We start from the raw sequence: 26,673 nt of genomic DNA on the forward strand, positions 1-26,673 counted from the left end.
TTCCATAATGGCAACTGTACATCACACCATCAGAAAAGAAGCCTCTCCATTATCAGGTGTAAAATCTCTTTACGCTAGGTGGAGCTGGTGGTCTAAAAGCAAAGCCAGCAGCTTCCTACTTAACTGCAACTTCATCTGTGTGGTAGCAGGACTTAACCATCCTTTTTTCTTTCTTAAGAATAAAATCACTCCAAAAGACCCAAAAAGGAGGTTGTTGTGAATAGCACACAGAGTAAGGTGTCTCATCTCACACACACATTATACAATGACAGTCCATCCAAACCAATGTACCTTCTGCTAAAATTATTGCCAAGATTCATGCTCAAAAAGGGGCAGCCACTGTTCACATCTGACTGGAGCATGAACCCATGTTAAGGTCAACCAGTGGGCTTTAATGGGTTTTGCATCAGCCTCTCCATGTATGTATTACTAGCAGCAATTCCCTTCCACACCACCAGGACTGAATAGCTGTGCAAAGGTTATTTTTCGGATTTCATGTACTTTCACATCCCATGTGTTTCATGTTATTATTGTTATGCCTTTGTGGCAGGACAAATCTTTAAACAACTAAAGATGGCAAAGCATGGAAAAATCATGCATCCCACAGCTATTTACCTCATGGAAGTGATTTCTAAAGCTGACTGAAGAAGCCTTTTTCTGAGACCAAACAGTAAGTCTCTGTCTGACAAAATGCTATTTTAAATATTTGGGTGTGTTTCCATGGGGACAGAGATTTAACTGGTATATTTATCAGTTTCCATCTCTTCTCCCTTTGTTATATCCAAGATAACCATACATCTCAACCACATCTGCACAAATTCAAAAAAGCTTCTGCTTGTAGGAAGAAAATTACAGAAATCATAATCACAGTAATGGGAACAATGAAAGTGACACCCCCCTGCAGTGCTCTCAGAAGATGCTCACGGTTTAAGCAAAACCAGACTTTAATTATAGGGTAATTATTTTTTTCTCACTGATGAGAAAAATAACTGACCCAAAATTACAATGATGGATGAACCCAGATGATATTTGTTAGACTACAGCTAGCGTAATTGCAGGCAGAATTTGTTCTCTACAGTTTATTTTTCAGACAGATTGTCTACGTATGTGTTAGAAGCAACAGTCTCATATGAAATACTCACTCTTTCTCCACTGAGTCCTGGAAAACCATTGATGCCAGGCAGTCCCTATGGAGGTACAATAAAATGAACGATATAAAATGCCATTCTAACATCTCCACGGCAAACAACTATTATTATTTCTTAGATAAAATAAATCTAACAGCTTGAAACTCTGAAATAAATAAATCTACCAGCTTTAAACTCTAACAGTCACCCTTCAGATAGGTTTTCAATTAGATTTTTGTATGGTGCAAATGGAACAGGTCCAAAATCTAATCCAGTATTTGATTTTTTCTCTCTTAATCAATACATTTTAGATTGACCATAAAGATTTTAAAGATGACTGAGATTTTTTAAAAAAATGTATTATCGGTACTGTTCTCACTCTATTTAAGCACTTCAGAAACACTGCTCCAAAACAAGCAGTCATAGATGCTAGGAGGAAACATTTAGATTAACTTTTGTTTGAGGGGTCACAAGTAAGTGGAGTCAGACTCATGTTTGTTAACCGTGTTCTGCAGACATCTCAAATGGAAACAGTGAAGCACAGTCTGTGCTGAGGACCAGGACAGCAGCTGTGGTCAGTGAGCACAGCTTCAGGTGAGAGATGCACAAGGCTTCCCAGTGATGGCAGAGGCATAGCTTGTCATTCTTTGGCATACCTGTGAGTCCACAGACACACCTGTGAGTCCCGTGGGGGCCTCCTCCCACCACCATTTCAAAATGGCCTTTTTGCTTTCCTGCTTCAGGCAGTTCTGAGCTGGCCAAACCTACTGATCTGAAGAACTATAATTTCTATAGTTTGTTCATCTGTGTTCTGTTCCAGAAGGCAAATTCTCAGCTCAGATCCACACATTCAGCTGAGTGAATTCTACCTAATAAGTGACTCACCCTTTGTCCCGGGTAGCCCATCACCCCTTCTTCACCTTTTTCAGGAGCAAAGAGAAGTACACCCTAGGAAAGACTGCACGTCAGTTCAACATATTTCTTCATTATGTGCAAAAAAATTGCAACACTGTGTTATGGAAGCTAAACGGGAAGAAAGCATCACTGTAACACGAGGATAATCTAGTAATAGCTGCATGTGAAAGAACTGCTGTCCTTAAAATTAAGTGTAACATGCTTGCTTCACTACAATAGCAGGAGCAGGCCAATACAGAGAAGACAGTGTCTCCCTCCTACCATCTCCTTTATTTCATCTGTGTCTGCAGCTCTGAAGAAGAGCCAAAGTAATCAGTCAGCTATACAACCAATTAAGCAACTCAGTTTATGCCCAAACTGTAGCTTCAGAGAGTTATTTGGCAAACATAGGCATGCTGCTATCCACCCTACTGTACAAAAAAAAGGGGGGGGGAGAAACACATATCCCCTTTTGCTACATCAGCATATAATCTACAGTTTTCCTAATGAGTAAAAAACAATCCTACATGTGTAAAATATGACCAGCAGCTGAAGAACTGGCTAGCAACCACACATGGAGGGCATCAGGGCTCACACTGTGACCTTCTCCCATAACCTTGTGGAGTTGCTAACCAGACCATCTGAGAAAATAAAGCTCTGCAAAATGCTCAGTGAGACACCCCTGCTTGGTAAAGACTGTGTTTTAAAGCCCTCTGGGAAGTCAAAAGGAACCACTCAATGGCAAAGCTATTCAGTCAGTCTAGAGGTTGTCTGTGAATTATAACTAAACCATGTTCAGTCAAGCTGGGTTGACAGCTTTACACAATACAGCAACATATGGGATTACTGCCCAGTTACTCAACAGATCTAAAAACCATGAGACAAAATGTCTGTATGTGCTGAAGAGTAGACTAAAAATGAGAAAAAATATTTCATATATTCTTATTTAATGAAATATAGTGAAATTTTAAAACATAGATCAGAAGAATAAGTAAAGAGATTTATTAATAGTTAAAACTAAAATTAAAAATGTGTGAAGGAAGATCTTATTTCAGTAAAACAGTAAGAGAACAACTGATTGTGCTGTGGAGTTATTACACATCAAGTTGTTCAGTTTTTCTGAAGCATTAGAACTGGTGTCTCTGCTTAGAACACATCTATACTGCTCTCTATCTATATTCCATCACATCAGTGAACAGTGCACAAGTATTAACTCCAATATTATTATTTGTCTTTGTTCTTCTCCACATGACTTACTGGAATTCCAGCTTCCCCTCTTGGCCCAGGGTCTCCTCTTTCACCCTAACAATAAAGAGAAAGTATTCAGATAGGTTTGGCATTCTCATTTACATTTCAGTAACTTTTATACAACACAAAATGACTGATCAAGAGAAAAAACATTACTCTTGTGCTGTTCTTTATTCATACACTTCTCATATGAGATGCATGCTTTCATAAGAAGTTTTTGAAGTTGGTTTTTAGAAAAATATTTGATAATTTTTCTGAAAAGGTCTCTAGGAATGTGAATGCCCAGCTCTTTCCAGGCTTGTTCATGAGATGTCTGGGTGGTGAGTGCCTAAGTAATGCCTATGAATAAATGCACATTCTTCCATTTTTACCTACTGATTATCTATGAATTATTTGATCAAGAGGTCCTGTTAGGGTAAGACGAATCATAGCCTAAAGTCCACTCACTATCTTGATGACATCTCCATTGAATATAACAGCTCTCCAGGTAAGTAGCTCACATGTGGGTGTCTCTGCTTAGTCATGGAAATCCCAGCATGTATGGGATATATTACTTAATGTATGTATTACTTAATGCAGACTGCAGAGCATTAAAGGTGTTTTTAGATCTTCCAGTATCGTAGCAATTTACTCATCTTATTGCAGAAATTGTACGAGCCACATAAACTTTCTAACTTCAGATATGGGATGAAAAATTAGTGGTCTGGAGGCTGGTGTCTGATACAGAATACACACATACAGGGTATGACTGCCTCTGCTCCCAGCAAGAAGCAGCAGATGAGAATAAACTGCATCTCGCTGTTGGGGATTTCACCAATACTTATGAATAAGGCTTAACTCTAAGTATAAAAATATCTGCATCACATAGATAAGCTATAAAAACAAACACAGTAATGGTTTCTCAGCAGGCATTTCTGTTTGTAAAATGAGATGTGAGAGATGGCCAGTAGTTGCATGCTTAAACAAAAAGAACAAGTTTGCCAAAGGCACCTTTAAACCTGAGAAATACTTTCTGAATTACTTTAGCCACTATAGTTTCCATAAATACTTTATGATTGAAGTTTGTGAAAGCAGCAGATTCCTCTTTTGATATATTGAAGTCTCCTAAGTTCTATATGTTAAAACATGTTTGTACAATATTTTAGTTTTGGTACTGCAGAGCTCTTTGTTCCTTGTTTACTTTAGAAAAATACTCTCTTAGTTACCTTGTGTTTGTCAGGGGGGACACCCGTCAGTTCTCTTGTAGGAAGCCCAGGTGGACCTGGAGGACCTGGGGAGCCCTGCAGGAAAAATATGAAGGTACATTTACTAACAACTATAATAGCTGGTCAAGCAGTTGATCAGCACAGGGTCTAGGACACTGCAATGAAAGGAGCAGCACAGATTTGTGCCTGCTGGGAGTATGGTCCTAAACCATATAACAACTATACCAAATTAGTTGATGGCAAGATAAATTAATTTTGTGCTGGGTTAACATATAGCAATACTTGCTCTTGCTCTGTGTGTTTCCAGAATAACAGCAAAGATCATTGCATTATATAAAGTGGCCTGGCTTTATAGATTTCAGAAGTGTTACCTCTGTTTCAGTGTAAATGAGAGCACAGAGAGACCCAGACAAAGGGGTTAGTTCAGCTATGATGTTCCTCATAGAGATTATAATTACTTTCAGACCTATACTTCATTTTTCTCTTATAATTATATAATGCAGTTGCAAATGAAGAAAGTATTTAAAATAGGATCATTTATAAATAGCAGATAACATCAACCTGCCCTTTAGTAGTGATATTAATTAATTAGTTTTCCGTTACCTGTTCACCTTTTTCTCCATAGAAGCCAAGGCCCCTGCTGCCCTGCAAAAACAATAGGTCAATATCTACCAAGTGTACAACTCTAATCTAATTAAAAATTCAAATTTAAACATGCTTAAAGGTCTTTTCAGGCTTACAAGTCTGTAGGACACCACTGAAGAACAGCAATCAAATAATAGTCTAGGTTTGAAGTATTTTTATAGACTTAGAAGTATTTTTATAGACCTAAACTTTTAGAAAGACAACACTATTTAAAATCTCATGCTACCAGTGCTTTTTTGAGTCATCCATTGAGTAATGTCATGAAAAGATTAAGCATTTCCTTTACAATGTTTTTAATAGCCTTGAATGCTAAATAAAAACACCTAAATGGGCTGGAACAATGAGCTCGTATGTTTTTTCCATGGAGATAAAATTGAATATTGTGAAGACTGCAAGGATTCTCTGTTCATGGGAAGCTACTGTGACTACAGTAGCAAATTAAATCTGGCTCTAGAACTGGTTTAATCTTTTCAGGGTAGGCGATCCCAGTATAAGATTAACTTCCCATGGTATGCAGCCAACACAGAAAGTCTTGTGCTACACAGTCTTTCGTGCAGCCCATGGTTCTTTCTTTTACCGCCTTCAAGTAGGTTTTGGATAAACCTCAGCAACGCAAAATCAACATTAACAACTCTGACACAAAGACTTACTTGTGGTCCTTGGGGCCCTGGGGGTCCTGGTGGTCCCTGAGGAAGCACAATAGGGGAGAGCAAGTTACTCGTTGCTTTCTAACCAATGCATGCAGGAGGTTAGTTCCTTTCTGTCTGAAACCTAAGTTTATACTTAGTAGGCAGTGTATTCCTCAGCATCTCATGTGCTATTCTTACTATATTAGCTGTATTGACTGTTCTGAAAAATACCTTCCTAAATCACATCATAATCCTTCTGAACATAATGGCAGTTACCCAGCCTAGATCTAGTGAAAACCCATTTTTCAACTAATAAGAACTTGTGTTTTGGATTCTGACTAAGTAACATTTTAAGCTCATACCTGAAGTTAAGCACATCTTTAAGTGCTTCACTGGGCTGCAGTCTTGGTACTGTATTGGTGTGTAAGGGGGTTGAACTACCAAAGGCCTCTCAGACCTGTGAAATGCTCCCAGGTCTCTCTCACAGGTGAGTCACAGCTTCAGAGGCAGTAAATAAAGTTGGATGTATTTTGCTCAAGAGATGTTGCCGATATGGTAACCAGAAGGATGTAATTGTGGGGCTCAGAAAACGTATGGTTCATAGCACTCCTAACATCCAAGAAAGAGCTCTGGGAATATGAGTCATTGCAGGCTGGGCTCCTGTGTGAAGCTCGTGAACTTCTGTAGGTTTGCTCTAAAGCAAGAGTAAATAAAGGACTGTTTTCCCTTCAGGAGAACCAGTGGAGGAAGAAAAGGTGAAGTATGCTCCAGGTGATGAAACAGGCCAGTGCAGAAAATTAACTTTGAACAGCTTAGCATGCTATGGATTTAGGGCTTTTTTTGTTTAGTTTGATTTTTTTTGGGGGGTAGGGAGTGGGTGGGGGATGTCCCTGAAAACAGCTATGGGGGCTGTATGTGAAAAGCCCTGAATTAATTTCTCCCCCTCAGATCAGGAATGCAAAGCAGGTCCAAAGTGAATTCTGACAAAATGAAGAAAAGAAAATGCTACAAAGTTGCATTACAGGAAAATAAAAAAAGCTTTAAGAAAATGAAATATATTGAATTTGAATATCTGCTTCTCACCAGCAAAACTATTAACCATGGAAATAAGAAATATGTAAAATGGTATCTGGAGAGAACACAATATTCTCAAAGAACTATACTGCAACAGTTGTCAACATCAATGCTGTAAATGATGATTTTGGAAAAAAATTACTGAAAAGTAGTTCAAGAATAAGATTGCATTCTAAATACTATTCAATCTCCTGTGGGAAGTGTGGAGAGCTAACATACATATCCTTTATGAGCAGAAAAGATAACATATTCAAATCATGATATTTCCGATGTAGGGAGATGTTCCAAGGAGGTTAAAAAAATACAACCTAAATCAAAAGCCTTTGACAGCACAGGGCAAAAAAACCTATACCTCTTTCTGCAACATTCATCCCTCAGTGTCTCACAGTGCTTTTTAAAAGGTTTTATGTGCATTGACACCTTCTTGTAACCCTAGGTTACAATCCAACATAATGGAACATAATTCTTCTGTTTGGTTAATTTTCTAGAGAACATAATTTAAATGTACTTACTGGTCTTCCTTGCTGTCCTCTTGGACCAACAGGTCCTTGAATACCCAGTGTACCTGGAGGTCCCTTTAAATAAAAAAGCCCACCAACTATCAATTAATGTTGTTCTGATATTAGTTACTGTTGACATTTCATCACATCCACTGTAACACTACTTACTGGAAAACCAATGAACCCTGAATCCCCAGGATCTCCCTAAAAAAAAAACAAACAACAAACAACAAGAAGTAAAAAATGCAATAACTTCTATATACAAAATTGAATAAAATATTTTTATCACTCATTAATTTTTTTCTCATTCAAACAACTAATTATAGCATATGATGCTACTCGAACCCTTCCATACAGACGCATTCCAAAGAGATGCTGAGATAACTGAATTTGGGCCACACAGGTCTCATGCTTTCTATATATGGTGAAGTTGCATGCAATAGAGTAGCAGAGTACAAAGTTGGCTAGTGAAGTTAGGGACCCAAACTACAAGGCTGAATGATACAACAGACCACACTGAATTGTTTTGTTGAAAAATCCTATCTAACCAGTGGCTTAATTAGGACTATAACCTTAGCTGAAATGCCCAAGCTCATTTTGTGAGTTGCATGGGAATTACTGAGTCATTTTGATTCTCTTCTGAGTCACTAAAAGCATTTGGAACATACTGTTTTCAGTGACCACATATTTTAACTTCAGTACATGCTGAAATGTTTTTGGAAATTAGATCCAAAAATGTTCTAGCCCAAAGACGTTTCAACACACATAAATAATGTGTTATTCAGTCCAAACACCTTCAATCACTTTGAGTAGCATCTTAACTACCTAGTTAATTTGAGTTTAGTTAACAGAATAATTTGTGGAACCAAATACTTTCTGAAATGAATACAGGTGTCACTATCCATCCTTGGCCAAAATGTAGTTGAGCATTTCTTAAACATTACTTAATCATTCCTTAATCATTCCTGATTGCTAACAAGTGCAGATCTGAAGATTTTCTAAAAGGAAAAGAGAATTCCATTAAAAAATACAGGCAACTTACAAATATGTCAAGAGAAATACCTATTTTGGCATGTACTACTGGCACAAAACACACATAAACAATGTCAGCAGATCCCTTCTGTGCTGAGTATAGCTCAGCTGTAGCTTTTATATCAGCCACAATTTATACTCTGCATATGTAATCTTATCTCCTTCTCATACCTTCAAATTATGCAAGATTATATATGTATATGAGAAAAATCTGCAAGTGATTACAAAATAAGTTTTAAAGATTAGACACAGTAAAAGCACCCACTGGAATACTTGAGGTTCACTAAATAAATAAATAAATAAAATATTGAAGGATATTTTACCCTAAGTCAGTCAAACACTTGCATGAAGATTTTACAGAAAAGGTGCTAATAGTAACCAGAATCACTAAATGGACAAAACTATGGCAAAGGAAGGATTTTGCCATGCATGATACAAAGGTAGTCATTGAATAAAGAGGGGAATACTTGACCTACATCATCTACAGTGCCTTTGCAATCCACCTACAGGCTGACTTTCCCTGGAAATAACTGAATGGAGATTTTTTTCCGTTGGATATCAGATAAACTTTGCTGCAACCAGAGAAAGCAGAATCTGCCTTTCAAAGCCTACACAAAATCAAAGTGGGCCTCTTGGGATGTGCCCATCAGGGTATAAGAAAAATGTACTCTCCATCATGTGTGTGAAAAACTGTACTGGGCAAGAATAACTGCTGGGAGTTACAGACGTACCCTGTATCGGCTGAAGATCTCCGGTGCTAATATGTACGGCTCCCCCTTCTGGCCCTTGGGCCCTTGGACTCCCTGGAGGTGACCAGAAAAACCAAAACACACCCTAAGTTTCATATAATATATGTTAACTTGTAAACAGCTAAGAGTGAAATGAAAAATATTTGTTGGTGTTTTCATAAATATACATAAACATACTGGAGTTTAGAGGCAGAGACTATGCCTAGCTTTGGAAATTTATGGTTTAGAAAAAAGATGTAAACCCTCACAGTACATAAAATAATGAATTTCTCAATCTGTGGGAGAAACACCCCATTACCTGGGAGTGGTATTATGGGGAACCATGTCCTAGCTAGAACTGATGCTGCACTTCCCAGGGCTGACCTGTCCCCTGGTAAATCCAGGAGCCCCACCGCTCACCTCAGCATGATCCTGTGTATCTCATCATGAAAAGCCAATACTTTGGCCATGGGGCAAGAAAGGAAAGGTTACTTTCATCAGCAGCTGTGAGTTTAATATTGTTTTATTGCTGTTGATTAAAGCTGTACAGGTTTTCCTACAGTAATCTCTCTGCCAAGACCTGTATGAGAGGTATAGCTCTGAGCAGACCTTCTGGCCCTGGCTGCAATTCAATGACTAAACACAGTGCAGTGTGTCCATGCTGAGTCTGCACAAATGCTCTGCTGGGCCAAAAAGCCCCACATTCCCTTCATTAAGATATGTCCCATTAACTTCCAACCCACATGTGAACGAAACTCACTCCAGCAATGTTCTTAGCTTCACGTACTCACTGCCAGCTACTTACAATGCTACCAGGGAAACCAGAGCGTCCGGGAGTTCCTGAGTCACCAGGGTCACCTGTTGTCCCATTACAGCCATCATGACCTGGTTTCCCCCTTGGTCCTGGCTGCCCTGGATGACCCTGTTGAGGAAAAAAATAAGTGTTTATCTATCCATCTGTTTCTAGTTTTCCTTTTCCTCTAGTCACGAAGTATTTAGACATTCTCACATTAAGCCCAAGGCTTGGATCCATGGGAAACTAGGATTTTCAAAGACAGAAACAGACAGTGCCTTTTTTTAATATAGCTGCAGCTTGAACCAGATGCCCCAGACAGCATGAAAAAATGAGTAGTGAAGGACCTTTCAGAAAGGGTAAGAAAGCTATGTTCAATGCAGGCTCTGTTATGCAGAGAACTAAGCCAGATGAGGCTGCTGTGAGGGATCCACCAAGAACTGGGATTGTTAAGCATTTCAGTTCTTCACACTGGAAGAGTGGCAAGAACGGCTCCTCACTGACTTTGAACAGCTTCCAAGCCAGGAAAAAAGTCAAAGATGCTGTTGGAGCTAGATTGAGTGTCATGATGAGGCTGTGAATATGGAAGAAAACAGCAGGGCTCAAAGTTAGGGAGCTGGGGGCACTCCAAGACCTTGACACACAGCCTCTGAAAAGCTACTCTTGTCTCAAACTGGATTTTCACTGCTGTTCCCAGATCACCTTAATTGCTGTTGCTTCTGGTTTGCACTGAGGCTGATGAGAAGCAAATCTTCCCTTGAGCAGCTCTTTCTTCCAGCAGGCTCAGTTACAAAACCCAGAAACTAACATAAAACATTTGTCCCTTCTTTATCCATAGCAAGAGTTTTCTCTTTGCTTTTGCTCCATTGCTTAGAAAAAACAGAAGAATGTCCATGTCCTTACTCAGCTTCACCAAATACTGGCACTCCTCATCCCAGAAGAGATTCAGTCTTGTCACCCTTCTCTCTTGGCTCCCAGCCCCACATCCTAGCACCGTGCCATTGTGGTTTGTTCAGGTATCTATCAACCTGCCTTCCCATGGTCAGTGTTAAGACTTGGCCTGAAAAAACTGGTTGGGAAATGTAAGGGTGCTTGAAGGGCAGGGGAGCTTGAAGAGAGGACACAATGAAAATGCAAGTTCAAGTACTGTCTGAAGGTATTTATCCCTCACAAGGCAATGTGCAGAGGTCAGGGAGGCAGGGCTGAAAAAGAATACATGCCCAGGTAAGAGAAGCAGTCCAGCTATAGCAACACCAGGCTTCACAGGGGAGCAATTTACTCTGCTTCCCACGATGTTACAGTGCTTAGAAAGAAACTCAGCATGATGCAGTGAGATTAACAAGATCCTTGGCTCAGGAGTGTTAATAGAAATGGCAAATATGGTTTTCTTTTTTTCCTTTAAGAGTGAGAAAGAGGGAGACAAGGAAGATTGTGAGAGAGAAATCCCTGAAACTTGATAGGAAGCTCTTCTAGAAACAAAAGAGGGTAAAAGCAGAGTGGATGTGGATGCGTGGGCTGCAAAGCAGGGCCCTGGTGTCAGGGAGCACTACAAAGGAAACCCAAGCCTGGGAACTCTGTCCAGGGATTCCAGTGACTCAGATTTCTTTGTTATTTTATGACACAAGATGTAAAGAAGTGTAGGCTGGGAAAATACTGTGCTGTGAACTTTACCCGGTTTTCCTCTTTGAGTGTTTCAGTTTCATGGACCTGGTCAATTTGTTCAAAGTTTTACACTGTTTAGTGCTCAAGAAGTTTTTAAAGACAATCTCAAGCATGCCATATGCTCTATAAAGCAAATTAACCATAGTTAGTATTCTTAAAATCACTGGTCTTTATACACACTTTCCAAATCAGAAAAAAATAGGGATGACCCACTCGTGTCCTTCGTTCACAAGCTTAAGAGTTGTGAAGCACTTATGTCACAGGTCTTTCCTACAAAAGAACATACTTAGCTGGGTAACCTCCAGAGACACAGGAAATGTCTATCCTTTTCTGCCCCTTTTACAAGGGGATTTCTCCGTAGGACAAAGCAAATGGACCTTCATTACCTGAGGGAATGAGATGGAGCACAGATTCTGCTCTTTTGTTGTGTATCTGTAGTTCCACTCACTTCAGCAAATGGCCTTAGCTGAAGAGTGTGTACGTGGCTGATATAGAATTTAAGCCAGACATTTTAATTAAATTACAAAGGCTTTAAGCTAGCCTGCAATATTTGCAGTTGGTGATTTCTTAAAGATGAAGTAACCTGCTACTTACAGGAATGCCATCTGCCCCGGGGAATCCAGTGACTCCTCTTTGTCCCTAGAGTGAAACAGCACAATTAAAATGATGTTCTGCCCAGCATTTTGCTTATTAGCTAAAGCATTTGATATTCAAAAGTTACCACTTCTCCTTTGGGTCCAGTTATTCCCGGGTATCCTCTTTCACCTTTGTGGCCTTTGGGACCTTGCACTCCTGGGATCCCCATCAATCCTGGTGGTCCAGTGAATCCCTGTGATCCAAGAAGTCCTGGCTGGCCCTGATAAAAACAAGAAAACAGCATTTACATAGGAACAGTTTTGATGCATGAAGCTGGATAAGTTATCACTGCTGCAATGGAGTCAATCTCTCCAACAAAAAATAAACACAGAATTTCTTTCCTTCCCAGTAGGCCAGGCTCTTTGATAAAAATCATCTGGAAACACCACACAGAGAAACTCCAGCAGCAGTGACTACATTGCACATGTGGTCACAAAATTAACACATTGGTATTAGCATTCAAATCAATATTCACGACTTCAGTATTTATGGCCACTCTACAAAAAAAATGTTTTCTTTGGAAGGAGGTTTCTCAAGAGTGATTCTCCTACAATACAACGTATGATGCTCCAAACAAGTAAAATATGCTTAACTGTGAAATTTGTTTATTGGCAGTATTTATTACAAGTGGAGTCTGATATTTAACGGCAGGAATTTCTGCCCCTTTAGTGATGATATTTCTATTCAGCAATGGAGCCTGAAAATGATTGGACATGCATGGATCCTCACAGGTTGAAGAGTTGCACACAGGGCTCCCCAGTCATTCTCCCTTCCAGTGCTGGTTCGGCTCTTCAGGCCACTTCAACCATTGTTTAAAAATAATCCCTGTTGGCTGCCAGCATCCCAAGGCTCAAAAGGGGAAAAAACAAATTTGAAACGACACAATGGTGGTTTAAGTAATGGATTGTGACAGTATGTCTGAGATCTGTGAACTGAAGTATTTGAATATCATTCCAGATGTAGCATCACTGAAGGCACATATGTTTTACATGTACTCACTGCACTAATGACATTAATACTAAATTGCTGCAATCTTTCCTGGAGAAATAAGCTTTAAATGGGGCAAAGCACCATTTATCAAAACATTCAAATTAAAAGTCAAATCTAATGAAAGTTGTTTTTAAAATGCAATTAGATTTTCTTCACAGACCAGGCTGCAACAGCATCAGTATCTCACAAAAGAAGAACTAAAGCAAACCATGAACAAACACATACATATTTATACAAAAAAGCTGATAAAAAAATACTACCTTGTTTTAGTATAAAATACTTACAGTCTTGCCCATGCCTTCAAAGAAAGAGCTAGAAGATGAATGTAATTCCTGTTCAAGAATACAACTTCATTTAATGCCATTGAGGTGGAAAGAGGGCAGTGTGGGTACTTGAAAAAATGAACCTGAAGATATCCTAATTTCTTTGGACCGGGAAGTTGTAGCAGAGATGCTGAGCAATGCCTTACTGATATTAGGCAAATTTATTTTAGTCTCATAGTCTCATTTGTGATATACTTTAAAAACTTCATAGTCAACAACTATCTAAAATAAAAATTTATCTGTGCTATAGCTGTCTTCATACCACATACCCCAAAACAACACTATGACTGAAACACAGCTTACTTGTAGCTTTAACAACACATCAATTTTCCACACTGCTTTCACGTAAAATGGTTGTCAAAACACTTGGGGTAGGTTTTGTATTTTAAATCTTATTGTATGATATCAGTCCATATTGAGAAGCTGACACAGCCAAACCAAGTACAGAACTCAGTGCAAGTCTTTTTTTTGGAAGAAGACTAGGAATGAGCCAATATGAAGGCTGAATTACATGGAGTTCCTTGGGACAAGCCACCAGGATGGATCTCGTACAGTATGGCTCTTTTGCTCTACTGTTCTGATTGATTTGACAAGACTGATGGTTTAGGAGCACTGCCAAAGGATGCCATGAATTTAAGTGTTTGAGCTGCCAGTGTGAAAGAGAATTCCCTCTGCTTACAACCAAACCTGACTTTATATAGCATCCCTACTTTTAAACCAAATCTGCTCATGTGGGTTATTAGGTGCTAGGAGGCCAATGTCTTTTCAGATTAACAAACTGAGAAGGAACAAAGATTACGTGAATACATCTAAAACATAAAAGAACTCACATTGGTAGGAGGCATATGCATCTGAACAAGCAGCTGCTCATTTCCTTATGCCAGGCACAGCTAGCTACTACAGATGCATCTACCTCCACAGCACTAGTTTTTAGTTTTCTTAGAACACAGTGAATCTCTAAAAGTTACTCTGTGGAGGTGCAGATCACAGTAGACATATTTTCCAAGTTGCCTGACTCAAGTGGAAAGATGCTGATTAAAAGCACTAGAATAATGACTTAAATCTGAACCAGAATTTTTCAGTATGAGTCCCAAGATCAGGAAAAAGAAGTTCTTTCTTATGTCACATTTTCTCCACTTTTCTTACCTACTATGGCTCAAAATTTAAGTATATAGGAATTGACAGAATACATATGAGCATGCCCCATGAAATTGCCTTTTTAGGGAAATAGAAATTTCCTTCATTAAAAAAATGGAGTCTGTGATCATTTTGTTTGTTTGGGTTCTTTTGGTAGAGCAGTATAAATTCCTATGCAAATATCAATCAAAAATATTTCAATTTTACTATAAAGCCTTAAAACCTCATTAAATGCTTAAGGTAGTTTGTTTTTCCTCATGCACCCAAAGCTAGAAAGGAACCTTTAAAAGGGTTCAAAAAGGATGGAAACATGTCCCATACATTTGCAAAGAATACGGAAAAACTATTCAAATTCATTTGTAGAGATTTGAGTTGGCTCCAGTTGCATTTAATTTCTGAAAATGAACATTTCAGTTGCTTCTGCAAAGGAAGGAATACATGGATTCTGTGCACTGAAAATGCCACTTCATTTTTGGAGTACCCGAAAGCCAAAATAAATCAAATTCCAAAGCCCACTCATCCTCCTGAGATAAGCAAACCATCTCGTTAGTGCCCCTCTACACCCCTTTAGTGGGCGGCTGTCTGGAGGCAGAACACGTGTAAAACTTTTCATTGCGGTTTCTGATAAAAGGCTGGTTATGTTCAGAATTGTCAAATCTGTGCCTGGCTTTCCATGGGGACCATGCAGAGCTGTACAGTTCAAAGGTGATATTCCATGGAACATGGTTACCTCTCTAATTCCTACATCAGATACCACTCTCCCACTTGCAGTCCCATTTTCCTATCTGGTGTGGAGGAAGAAATAAACAAGGAATGGAAAACAAGTAAGAGGGCTGGGCATCAGCACCCCTTCCCCATGCTTTCCTGATAATTATCTGGTCATTTGTTTGTTGAGGAATATGGGTTATTTAATATTATTTGCAATAAAGACAAGAGAATAGATCCTTATGGGACTAGTTTAACACAAGGCTAGAGTCAGAGCTAGGGAAATACTTAATACCATGACAATACTTGTGTAATTATTCAGCCAATTAGTACCTTGGCTTGTTAACCGAATTAACTTTGCTAACCTTTGTTAACTCAGACTTGTCAGCTTTAACTCTGCTTCCTTTATCTTAGGTCTTTTGTTGAACAAGTATGTCCCCTTTTCATTAGCAAGTGACCTAAGAACATTCTCTCTTTGGCAAAGGTCACTGAGGAGATTTAAGCAAAGACAATAAGTTTGAAAGGTTCAGTCAAATAACGCATGATTCAATTATTAGTCACAAATACCCCTGTGTGACACATGCCACACATGGTACTATGCCTGTGCTCCTGGAGGGTCAGAAATCCTAGAAAATTCTCCAAAGCTGTAAAATTGTGCCTGACTTAAAATTTCCAGGTCTTAAAAAAAACCCAAAAACCAAAAAAAACAAGCCTAGGGAAACATATCATCCTTGTCATATTTTAGAAAACTCATGAAGTACTTCCTCTTGAACATGCTCTGGCTCACAGCGCCCTTCCCATTTCACTAGGGTGAGCTGGACCTCTTCCCTAATCCAGAGCGTGGCACTATTACCCCATACCACCCACCACAGGAGTTACAGGCCAGTGCTAAGAGGTTCACTGAAGTGTGTGTGGAATGCCACAGCCAGCACCTCTGAGAGAGCGCATAAAAAGAAAAGGAAAAAGTGGGCTGATGGAATATCTTGAAGACTAACAAGAAGTCCTTTTGTTGTTTTTCATACAAAACTTCCACAACTGTTTAGTCGAATTACAAAGCTCCCAATGTCAGGATGTGGGATATATACCTAGACAGGCAGTCCCTGCTTTGCTCTTCCTGCAACTTCAGCTGACTGGAAGAGGTCTCGCAAAACTCTTGTGGCCAGCCCAGATACTATGAAAAAACTATTTACAGAGAGGAGCAAAGGCTGGAAATTAGAAAGCCTAGAGGAAATCTCCCTAGAAAATATTTGCCATGTTATATATACATTGTCACTTGTCCAGTGACATGCATGAAAGAAAATGCTGCCAAGGTTGTGACTGAATTTAATAACTCCATTTTGCAATTAAGTACTAGTGGACGTAAGAAGATCCTGATCAGACTTTTAATTTTGTACTTAATGTTCATGTTTTGCAGCTTGAACTTTAATTTTCAGTTCTTTTATGATCGCTCAGATGAAAGAGGTATGTTGCAATACTTTCTTCCTTTTAATTTACTGTTAAATTTACAGTGTGGAAACAAAATTGACAGGGGAGGGTGTGCTAATTTTGAGAGCAACCAAATGTTTGGTGTGCTATACAAACAAAGATGCAATAAATGACAGTACCAAGGTTTTAAAATACAGAAATCATGAATTGCTGAGAAATCCACCTACCAGGGTGGAGATACAAAGATAGGAGAAAACTGTTGATTTGCAATAAAGGGGAGAATGAATCCAAGTTTCTACAGAGCTTCCCAGCCATTGAGCCCATTTCTCCATGTTTCATTACAGACAGCCATTTTGCAATTGCTTCTGGTACATGGAATGTGATGATTCAGTATTCCCCACACGAAAACCAGCCTTGTAGACCATCATTTCTTTTAACAGTGGACAAAAGGAAAGGAGGTTAATTTCCTGACATTTTGAAAAGGTCATTGGTGAAAGGACAAGTTCATTTCCTGAGGGAAGGGTGATCTGACCATGACAGACAAGCTGGAGCTGGGATTTTTTGTAAGAGCGCGTAGTCTGGAACAGTCCCTCTAAGAACAGATGGGGAAAGGACGTGGCAGCAAGGACCTCAGTGCACTTCTACTCAGTGAGACCAGCAAGCGGAACAGAAAGCAACTCACCAGGGAATAAAATAATTTATAAGGAAAATGAGCAACTTTTGAGCTGATTGAAAGTGCTAAGCCAGGAAAAGTCATCCCCCCAGGCACACAAGAAAGAAACAGAAAAGTTTTTAAATATAATGCTGGCAAATGTGGAAAACTGGATGTAAATGTAGGGAATTTGTGATTCTTTCAGCTGATTTTAATGGATGTAGTGCACTAAAGTAATCACTGACCCCAAATAAAAAATGTATGATCTTAGTGCTCCAACCACCCCCAAAGATATAAATTACAAGGAAGAACCTCAAGAACCCTGCTGTGGCACACAGAGTCAGACTAGGATGGGCATATCACCTGGCATTTCTGCTGGAGCATAAATCCAGGAGGTTATCTAGGAGTTTATGGATTAAACGTACTAGAGGGGAATACTAGGGGAAAGGTTTGGGGTTCAGCTCCATGAAGTGCACGTTTTGTCAGAAATACTTCACCTATGGGGTTGCACCACTTTGGGCTGGGAGGCAGAGAAAAGCAGACCACATGGAGCACCTGCTGCCACCGCATGGTTTGAGTCAGCAGCTGCTTCTGGCAGCACTGGGCCGCCCAGTATGGACAGACCCCCAGAGATCTCCAGACACGGATGAGTACAACATCTACCATGACACAGAAGAAACTGGAACATTTCTGTACCTTACATCATCATGTTGTACACTGATGATGTAGTTTGAATGGTTCCATCCACCTCAGCAACTCAAGAGTTTTGTTTAAGCAGGATTCAAACACTTTTGTAATTCCACCTAGGAAGAATAGATCAAAATGATGCATGGAAGGGTAGAAAATACAAATACACAGGGCATAACACAACCAATGCTAGCCACTGGAGAAAAAGATCATCTGACAGAAAAAATCCTGAAGTTTGTGCAGTCTTGGTTGTTACTCATATTAGTATGTTACTTTATTTCTGTGTCTTCAGGACTGTAGTAATGACCACTTTCCAGAAGACAGATGCCTTGGAACAGTTTGCAGTGAGCATTCAGAAGCTCCTCACTAGATGGCACCAGCCATTGCTGCTGCATGCAGCCCCCACCACTGCAGGTGAAGGATTCCAGACCACGGTACAACCCTCAGGAAATCTGATAAGGAGTTTAGATAGGGTCAAACTGTCCTTGATTGAGGTCTAAGGCAACAAAAGCAGCAGGTTTCTGGCAAAATGTCTGTCAGTGAGATAGCTGGGAAAGTGCAAATGAAATGGGATGAAATGCATCATGCAACTGAGCAGCATGTCTGCCTGAAGCGAAGGTGTTCCATCATTCAACCTTTATTCTGTGTAGCAGAAAAACTTGGTCTTCAATGAGAAAAACTTATTATCTTACTTCTTCAATGGATATTTACACTTAGTGTCATAGGCCTGAAAAATCTCCAATTTATCTTCTGAATCTGTATTTTTAGTGTTGTCAGAGACTGAAACAATTCATGCCTCAAACATTGATATAAAGTTTTGCTCATTATAACAAAAACTGTATAAAGAAGCTAAAACCAAAGAAGCTTCCCTGAGGATACTTGACTGGGGCTTTGGACTGTAAGTTAAACCACTAAGATTAGATAAAGAGAAAACCCATTCTTTCATCGTCTCAGGCCTAGGAAAAAACAAACAAGGAGGAAGGAGAGGAATGCATCCACAAGAAAGCCAAATGCAGCAGAGATTCTTCCCTGGCTGACTTTGGGGTGGGGGACACCACAGCCACAGAAGCCAGGTTTGCACAGACTCCCCCCCCCCGAAATGAGGCAGGAGGGGGAGGAGGTTTGGGGTGTAACCTCTGGTTAGAGGCAGTGAACACCCATCCTCCCTTACACAAACTGGCCCAACTGCAGAACCCCCAAGCCCACAGGCCATGTCCATGGGACATTCACGTGAGAGGCAGCTGAGGGGGTGTCATAATCCATGAAAGACCCCCCGAAGTGCCCCCTTGAGTCATTCCTGAAGCCTTGCACCACAGGACTGCACAAACCTAGAGTCTGCTGTAAGAGACAATGGCAAACTCCCCCCATCCAGCCCCCCCAGGGAGGTGCCTGGGTTTTCCTACCTAGCCTAAGCTATAGTAACCCATCGAATTCTATGCCTTTTGGGGGGACCTTCACCACCAAGAGACCAGATGGAGAGGATCAACAGAGCATTGCTGGGATCCACAGAGTGGTGATATTTTCCTTATTCTGTCCCTGTCACTCTCTTTCTGTCCTCCCCACCTATTTTCTTTCTTTCTATTTTTCTCTTTCTCTCTCCCATATTTACTATCAAATAAAACCCATACTATTGTCACTGGCATATGGTCTTGTTTGAACCTTAATTCAGGCAGAGGCATCTCTAAGAACTTTAATTACTGGATCTTGACAAGTGTAGGGTTGGCATTAACTTCTGCCACCACACTGATACCAAAAGGGGAGCCTTATTCTGATATTTCAGACATTTGGTAACAACATGGTTACCAGTGTACCATGGTACCAGGAAGAGATAGACTTCTGTTGTCTAATTAGAATATTGATAAGCAAATCAAACAAACATTTCTGTTGTGCCTTAAGCTGTGTGATATTCAATTCTTAAACACAGAGTAGCACTGAAAGAGTCAGCAGGCTTTAAATATAAAAGTACATAACTAATGGTGAGTTCTACTTTTTTTTTCTGTTTTGCTACTTTAGAGGAGGTTATTTAGCTGAGTTTCACATTCCAGCTCTTATTCTCAGAAAAGACTTTCCTTCTCATTTTTTAAAAAGCTTTTTTTATTTAGAAGAAAAGTAAACAAAAAAATTATAACGTTCGTTAAAAATAACTAAAAAATTAGGCTAGTTCAGCCTAGTGGCATGGTAAAAATCTGCTGTTCTTTTAAGTACATTGTCTGGACATACGACATTTTCTCTCAAGACAGTGGTGACCAAATGACATTAATTCCAGAGCAGTGATTCAGCTTGCAGAAGGGTGGATTTCTTTTTTTTTTTCATTAAGGAAGGAATACACATTAAATCTTCATAAAAAAGGAACTATGAAAGCATTCTCTTTACCAGAAGCCACATCCCTTTTCTGTACTCAGTAATGAAATAATTTTGTACTGTTTTCTGTTCCCACGGTTTGATCTAATTTGTGATCTTCCAGAAAGCGGCTATGTCACCCAAGAAGATAAAACATGTGCAAAAGTAAATATATGCTGGAATGTAGGTCAAGAACTCAAAAGAACCAGTTAATAGTTTCTTCATGTCACAAAATACACAGGAGTAAATGTCAGAAATGCTTTCTGTGCTTTGCAGTGCTTCTGTAGCAAGAACAATAGTGGGACCACAGCAATGGTCTCACAAAGAAAAGCATCAGAAAGGTCAAGTCTAGACAAAACCACACGAGGATTTCCATACTAACCTTCAAAAGGTTAATGCATAGAAAGGAGAAGATGGAGGTGGACAAGATGTGGGAAAGAAGCATTGGGCAGAGGCAAGGGGTAGTTTTGTTTGCTGACTCAGTAAGGGGATATCTCTGAAAGTACAAAGCAGAATCCCTGCTGAAGTATGGCTGCACAGACAAACTGGGAAATTCAGGATCAGAATTAAGACATATATTAGCAAATATATCTCTCCTGTGAGCATGATCTACTGAATTATGTAAGAAGACTTGGAATGACTTGAAAGGTACAGAATTTATTTTAAAGTATTGTATTTATGAACAGATGTAGACATTTATCTACATACAGTGTAGTCATCAAAAGTTCCCATCAGGTGCAGGTGATATCTCATGGCATGATAGCCTAATGCAGATATTCAAACTAGGTAGAACAAATGCACCTGAATGTGCCCATTTTTCTTAAGTGTCTAGAAAAGGGGCCCAGGTCTCTAGCTCAAAAGTTGACCTCACATCATTGCTTTCTAAACTGTGCAAGAAGGCAATACCCCAAACGATCAAGTCCTGAAATTGTGGATTTAGCAGTTAGAATAAAGACTGAAATAAACCGGATTGTGAAAATCATGCTGCATGAAAAAGGAGCGGGATATAAATGCAATAAATTTACTTAACTTGACAGGCAATATATAGCAGAACTGTTGCTACTGGTGGTACAAAACAGTAGGATTTTGTTGGGAGTGAGAAATATTTCAGCATAAAAGAGTAATCAGATGATAATGTTGAGTGCTCAGAAGCATATCCATTTATTCCATCTTGGCCTGAGTGGAAGTGCAGTTAACAGAGCTACTCACTTTACGTTGGTTAAACTGAGACTATCAAGCTAAGACAACTGTAAAATCAGAAAAAAACCTACTTCAGTGACATGTAAATCCTGCCCCTTTGACTTCCAGCTAAATTCTGTTTTTAAGAAAGAGGTAACTAAAGTTAAATTTGGAGATGTTACTTTGAGTGAACTTGAATGAACTTGAATGAGTTAATGATGTTTTACAGAACACTAAAATGACATTGATTTATACTTGTCAAATGTTCATTACTACATAATTAACTGGAGAAGCTTAGTTTGATAGTCAACCAAAAATTTGCCAGAGAGGAAAATCACCTTGCCAAATATGCTCTTATAACCAGACAAATATCACACTGATGGGTGTGGACAAGGAGCAGGAGGAAGCAGGGAACTCCCAGTTACTCTGTGACATCTGCTGTATCATGCTCATGTAAAGGAGCAGTCTTTGGTCATGATGCCTATTAAATGTGTGATTAAGCATTTGGAGGACAGTGAATGCCTTATATGTTTTTAGCACAATGAGTATATTTATAGAACAAAATTCTGTTCATTCAACATGGGTTTTTGCAGGATTAAAAAGCCAAAAAATTTCCAGGGCACCATAGAATGCAGTGCAATCTTCCTACTCTGCTAGTATCTGCATCAAAAACAATTTTTTTTTTATTCTTTCCATTCATTCCATTCATTTTATTACCATCATAATATTAAGATAACTGCTTTCTGGGACTTTTAAAAGGCCTACTTCACACATATTGCTAAAAATTTGGATAACACAGTCGGTTGGATAGCTGTAAGGTTGCTGCTTGGCTAACTGGGCTTCTCAAGGCAAGACAACAACCAGCACCTGCTTGAGTTAGAACATTCAGTCATAGACACAAGAGCCAATCTGCCAGCCCAATTGCTTTCAAATGGCTTTCAGTGGTGTGTGGGAGTGTTCTCAAGATCTTAAAATTCAGGAAGTTCAACACAGATGTTTTCTGTCAGTAGGCGTTGGAAGCACCAATAGTAACATCTGTTCACTTTTCATATTTGTGAGAACATTTTTTTTTCGGTCCAAAAACCATTCACTGTTGAAATTTCCAAATTGTGCAACTGGCCAAAATGTTAAGCTCATTAGGCTCCATGAGTTTAAGAGTATGTGAAAATTAAAACCCCTGCAGGAGTTCAGCCTATCGTATGCCAATTTTTCCATTCTGTGTTCTTCTGTTTAAACAAAAGCATAACTATTTTTGTGGTGGGAACAGCTATCAAAACTGATTTGATCATGAAAATAGAAGTTACTACTGGCTGTTTTAACCATAGAAAGAATTTAATTCTCTTACAGAGGCTGTGACTTTTTAGTAATTTGTGTATTGGGATACCCTCTCCACATGGGAGTGCAGAACACATGTTCTAGCAGCATGTACAAGGGACTTGGTACAGACCCTCACACTCTGGTCATGGGAATTTACAGCTTGGGACAGTCTCCGAGTTCCCAACAAGGCCAGATGATTGGCTCTGAACCACCAGGAAGGACAGGGGGCTTTAAGGCAGATGCGTGCAGCAATATGAAGAGTCATTGTTGATACAGAATCAGAGACATCTTTTTTTTCTCCTAACCCTTCTAGACAGATGTGTCTCAAGAGCAGTGGGGTGCTGTGATATCATCTGAATGGAGTTTGTACAGTTGTTTCCTCTCCATGATTTCCCAGCCTTGATGTATCAATGCAAATGCTCTAGAAATTTCAGTAACTGGGACCCTGTTGAAACCTGCTGTTGAGTCAGCTTACACTGAAGCCAAATCAACCCTTATGCCTTCCAGTGTATGTGGCTTGTTAACGTCACTAACGTTCTAACACAATCACTTTGATGGTCGTTAAGCTGGGCCTGCCTTCATGTTGGGTTTGGCTCCAGAATCAACCAAGAGTCTAAATAATCTGTAATCTATGAGAAGTCTTGCCATCTTCAGGCAGTAAACAGAAATACTCAAAATTAAACAGAAATACTCAAAATTATCAGCAGTTGTCTTTTATATCATACAATTATATTCCCTGCAGAGATGCACAAAATGTTTTTACAAGCTGGCAGTACTAGATCAAGCTGAATGATCATCTAGGGAAGCTAAATTATTTGGGGAAATTATTACGGCAATCAATTACTTGGAGAACTCTCTGTGATTCTGTGAAGCCTTTCTTTTTTTTTTTTCCTTTGAATCATGAAGGAAATAGTTCTGTATCATCTACCTGAAAAAAAATGAATGTAACTTGTGATAACACTCTTGGAGAGGATCAAGGGCGGAATATAAAATTGAACAGAAAGGTTCTCCAGATCCATCACAAAATATCTAGCTTTTCTGGTATACTCAGCTTGAGGCAGCACTAATGGGGGCCAAGAGTGCCCACACATCTTCTGCAGATTCCAAAATCTCATCGCTCTCGGGAAAGGATGTTCTGGAGAACATCAGCAGCAGACAGTTCCACAGCTGTTTAAGGAGAAAGACTACTTATCATTTCAAATGTTGATTTCGAAAGCTACTGGAATTTTTTTAACCATTTATTGTAGGCAGTATGGGCTATGGAGCTTCTTCAGCAGAGGACTGGGATAAGAATCAGAGCAAACCATTTTGTTTGATCATAAAATCACAGCATGGTTTGGACTGGAAGGGACCTTAAAAATCATCTAGTTCCAACCCTGCTACCAAGGGCAGGAATACCTTCTGCTACATCAGACTGCACAAAGCCCCATCCAACCTAACCTTGAAAAGTTCCAGAGATGGGGCATCTACCATCTCTCTGGGCAACGTGTTCCACTGCCTCACCACCTTCACAGTAAAGAATTTCATCCTAATATCTAATTGACACTTGCCCTCTTTCAGTTTAAAGCCAATACCACATGCCCTTGTGAAAAATCCCTCTCCAGCATTTTTGTAAGCATCCTTTAGATACTGGAAGGCTGCTAAAAGGTCTCCCCAGAGCCTCTTCCCCAGGCTTAACAGACCTAAGTCTCTGTTCTCATAGGAGAGGTGTTCTGGCCCTCTGATCATCTTTGTGGCCCTCCTCTGGACTTGCTCCAACAGGTCCATGTCCTTCTTATCTTGGGGGCCCCAGAGCTGGGCACAGCACTCCAGTGTGGATCTCACCAGAGCAGAATGCAGGGGGAGAATTACCTTCCTCAACCTGCTGGTCACATCACCTGTTTTTGATCCAGCCCAGCAAGTGTTGGCTTTGTGGACCGCAAGGATGCAGTGTTGGGTCATGTTGAGCTTCTTGTCCACCAACACCCCCAAGTCATTCTCCTCAGGGCTGCTCTCAATCTGATCATCCCCCAGCCTGTATTGATTGGGCTACTACGACCCAGATGCAGCACCTTGTACTTGGCTTTTTTTGGCTTCGTGAGCTTTTCACACTGCATGTCATCCCTTCCCTCCAGCATGTTGACCACACCACACAGCTTGGTGTCATCAGCAAACTTGATGAGGGTGCACTCAGTCCCACTGTCCATGCAGCTGACAAAGATGTTGAACAGTGCCAATCCCAATACCAACCCCTGAGGAACATCACTCAGCACTGCTTTCCACTCGGATATTGAGACATTGACTGCAGCTCTGTGAGTGTGTCCATCCAGCCAATTCCTTATGGTCCACCTGTCAAATCCCTGTCTCTCCAGTTTGGAGACAAGGACCCTTTACTCCTTTTCATTCTGCAGATACTGAGGGAGTGAAGGCACTGCTAAATTTTTACGGCAAGTTGCTTTTACTTGAAGCACATGCCATTAGCTTGAGAGGTCTTGGAGAAAATTAAGGTTGCTCTCTAACTGGTAGCAAATGCAGGTAATGTGGTGGAAAACAGAAGCCTTCCAGACAGGGAGAAACAGTAGAGGGAGCCTATGTGTTCTATCAGAACATCAGAGAGACTGCTAAACAATTTGTCGTAACTATTCATCTGGGTCCCATCACTGGGGAGTAGTTTTGGGCTTCAGCTTGAGGAAAGTATCCTCAGTATTTTAGATTCTGATTTTAGAGTGTCTCTAAGCTTTGTTAAATTAGTGCCTTCTTGGCTAAAACACAGTCTGCTTACAGGATTAGCTGTGTCAAAGGAATCACTGATGTGCAGTGATGTGCTGTCTTTGTGAACTTAAAATGTCCTTGCAGAGATGCCTCCATCAGTCTAATGGGAAAGGCTGCATTTATCAACAGGGAAATTGAATTGCTGGTGGTGAAAGGTCAGACTGGTGCAGTTTGCGGGTCAACCATGACCCCAAACTTCTGCTAGGATGCCTCTCTTGCTTTACCATGTCTGCTACAGGCAAGGATGAAAGGAAGCAGGAGATAAACGGGAAGCTTCTTCTCCTTTTGAGAACATTAATTAATGCTGGAACATCTGCCCTAGATTTAAAGGTCCTGGATCCTCCAGGTCCCTGAGAAGATCTCAACAACCACATGGAGCATCAGTTTTCTGTATTTTTGACAGAGACAGTAACAAATGCACTTCTATTTATGTGGTTATCTTTGAGTTTTTGACCTTGCTCTTCCCTTTATTCATGAAAAAATATTTCAACTTTAGTTTTCTTACTGTTTCTGCATCTGGGAGAACCTAAGGCTTTTATCTAGCTACTGAAAAGAGCCAATGTTAGCTCTCCTGTGCAAGTTAATGCCTATAACTTTAATTGCTTTTTTTTGTCAAGAGATAAAGAATATTTGCTATATGAAAACAAACTCTGAGCAATAGTGTTATGGAGGCTACCGTGCTCAGTACAGACTGTGATGATGTGGATGGCTGAATTAGTCATGATGGCCTGGAGATTGGGAAGCCCCAAATTACCTGGGCAATAAAAAAGACTAACCAAATATTACCTGCTCTAGCTGACCCTGCTTGAGAACAGGTGGTTGGACTAGATGATCTTAGAGCCCCCTTCCAACCTCAGCCATTCTGTGATTCAGTGATTCAGGTGACACTGATGTTCAAAATCCTCTTTAAGACCCTACAATTTAGCTGTTTGCCCATTCTACTGCTTAGATTTTTTCTTCTCTGTGATGTCTTTAGAATTTTTCTGTCTGTGTA

The 26,673-nt window shown here is 39.9% G+C and overlaps 1 protein-coding gene across 2 annotated transcripts in view; it reads right to left on the reverse strand.

Moving 5' to 3' along the window:
- The window catches only part of COL4A2 (collagen type IV alpha 2 chain), a 145,821-nt gene that overhangs the window by 38,702 nt on the left and 80,446 nt on the right, over window positions 1-26,673 (reverse strand). For both annotated transcript variants that reach the window (XM_048328291.1, XM_048328283.1), the window contains 12 exons: window positions 12,259-12,393; window positions 12,132-12,176; window positions 9,888-10,004; window positions 9,086-9,157; window positions 7,491-7,526; window positions 7,335-7,397; window positions 5,770-5,805; window positions 5,078-5,119; window positions 4,475-4,549; window positions 3,279-3,323; window positions 2,013-2,075; window positions 1,143-1,187 (listed from right to left, as the gene is read on the reverse strand). In XM_048328291.1, coding sequence (XP_048184248.1) covers window positions 1,143-1,187; window positions 2,013-2,075; window positions 3,279-3,323; window positions 4,475-4,549; window positions 5,078-5,119; window positions 5,770-5,805; window positions 7,335-7,397; window positions 7,491-7,526; window positions 9,086-9,157; window positions 9,888-10,004; window positions 12,132-12,176; window positions 12,259-12,393 — 774 coding nt within the window. The remainder of the gene's footprint in view (window positions 1-1,142; window positions 1,188-2,012; window positions 2,076-3,278; window positions 3,324-4,474; window positions 4,550-5,077; window positions 5,120-5,769; window positions 5,806-7,334; window positions 7,398-7,490; window positions 7,527-9,085; window positions 9,158-9,887; window positions 10,005-12,131; window positions 12,177-12,258; window positions 12,394-26,673) is intronic.

The sequence above is a fragment of the Corvus hawaiiensis genome, chromosome 2, assembly GCF_020740725.1.
Source record: "Corvus hawaiiensis isolate bCorHaw1 chromosome 2, bCorHaw1.pri.cur, whole genome shotgun sequence".
Lineage (NCBI taxonomy): Eukaryota > Metazoa > Chordata > Aves > Passeriformes > Corvidae > Corvus > Corvus hawaiiensis.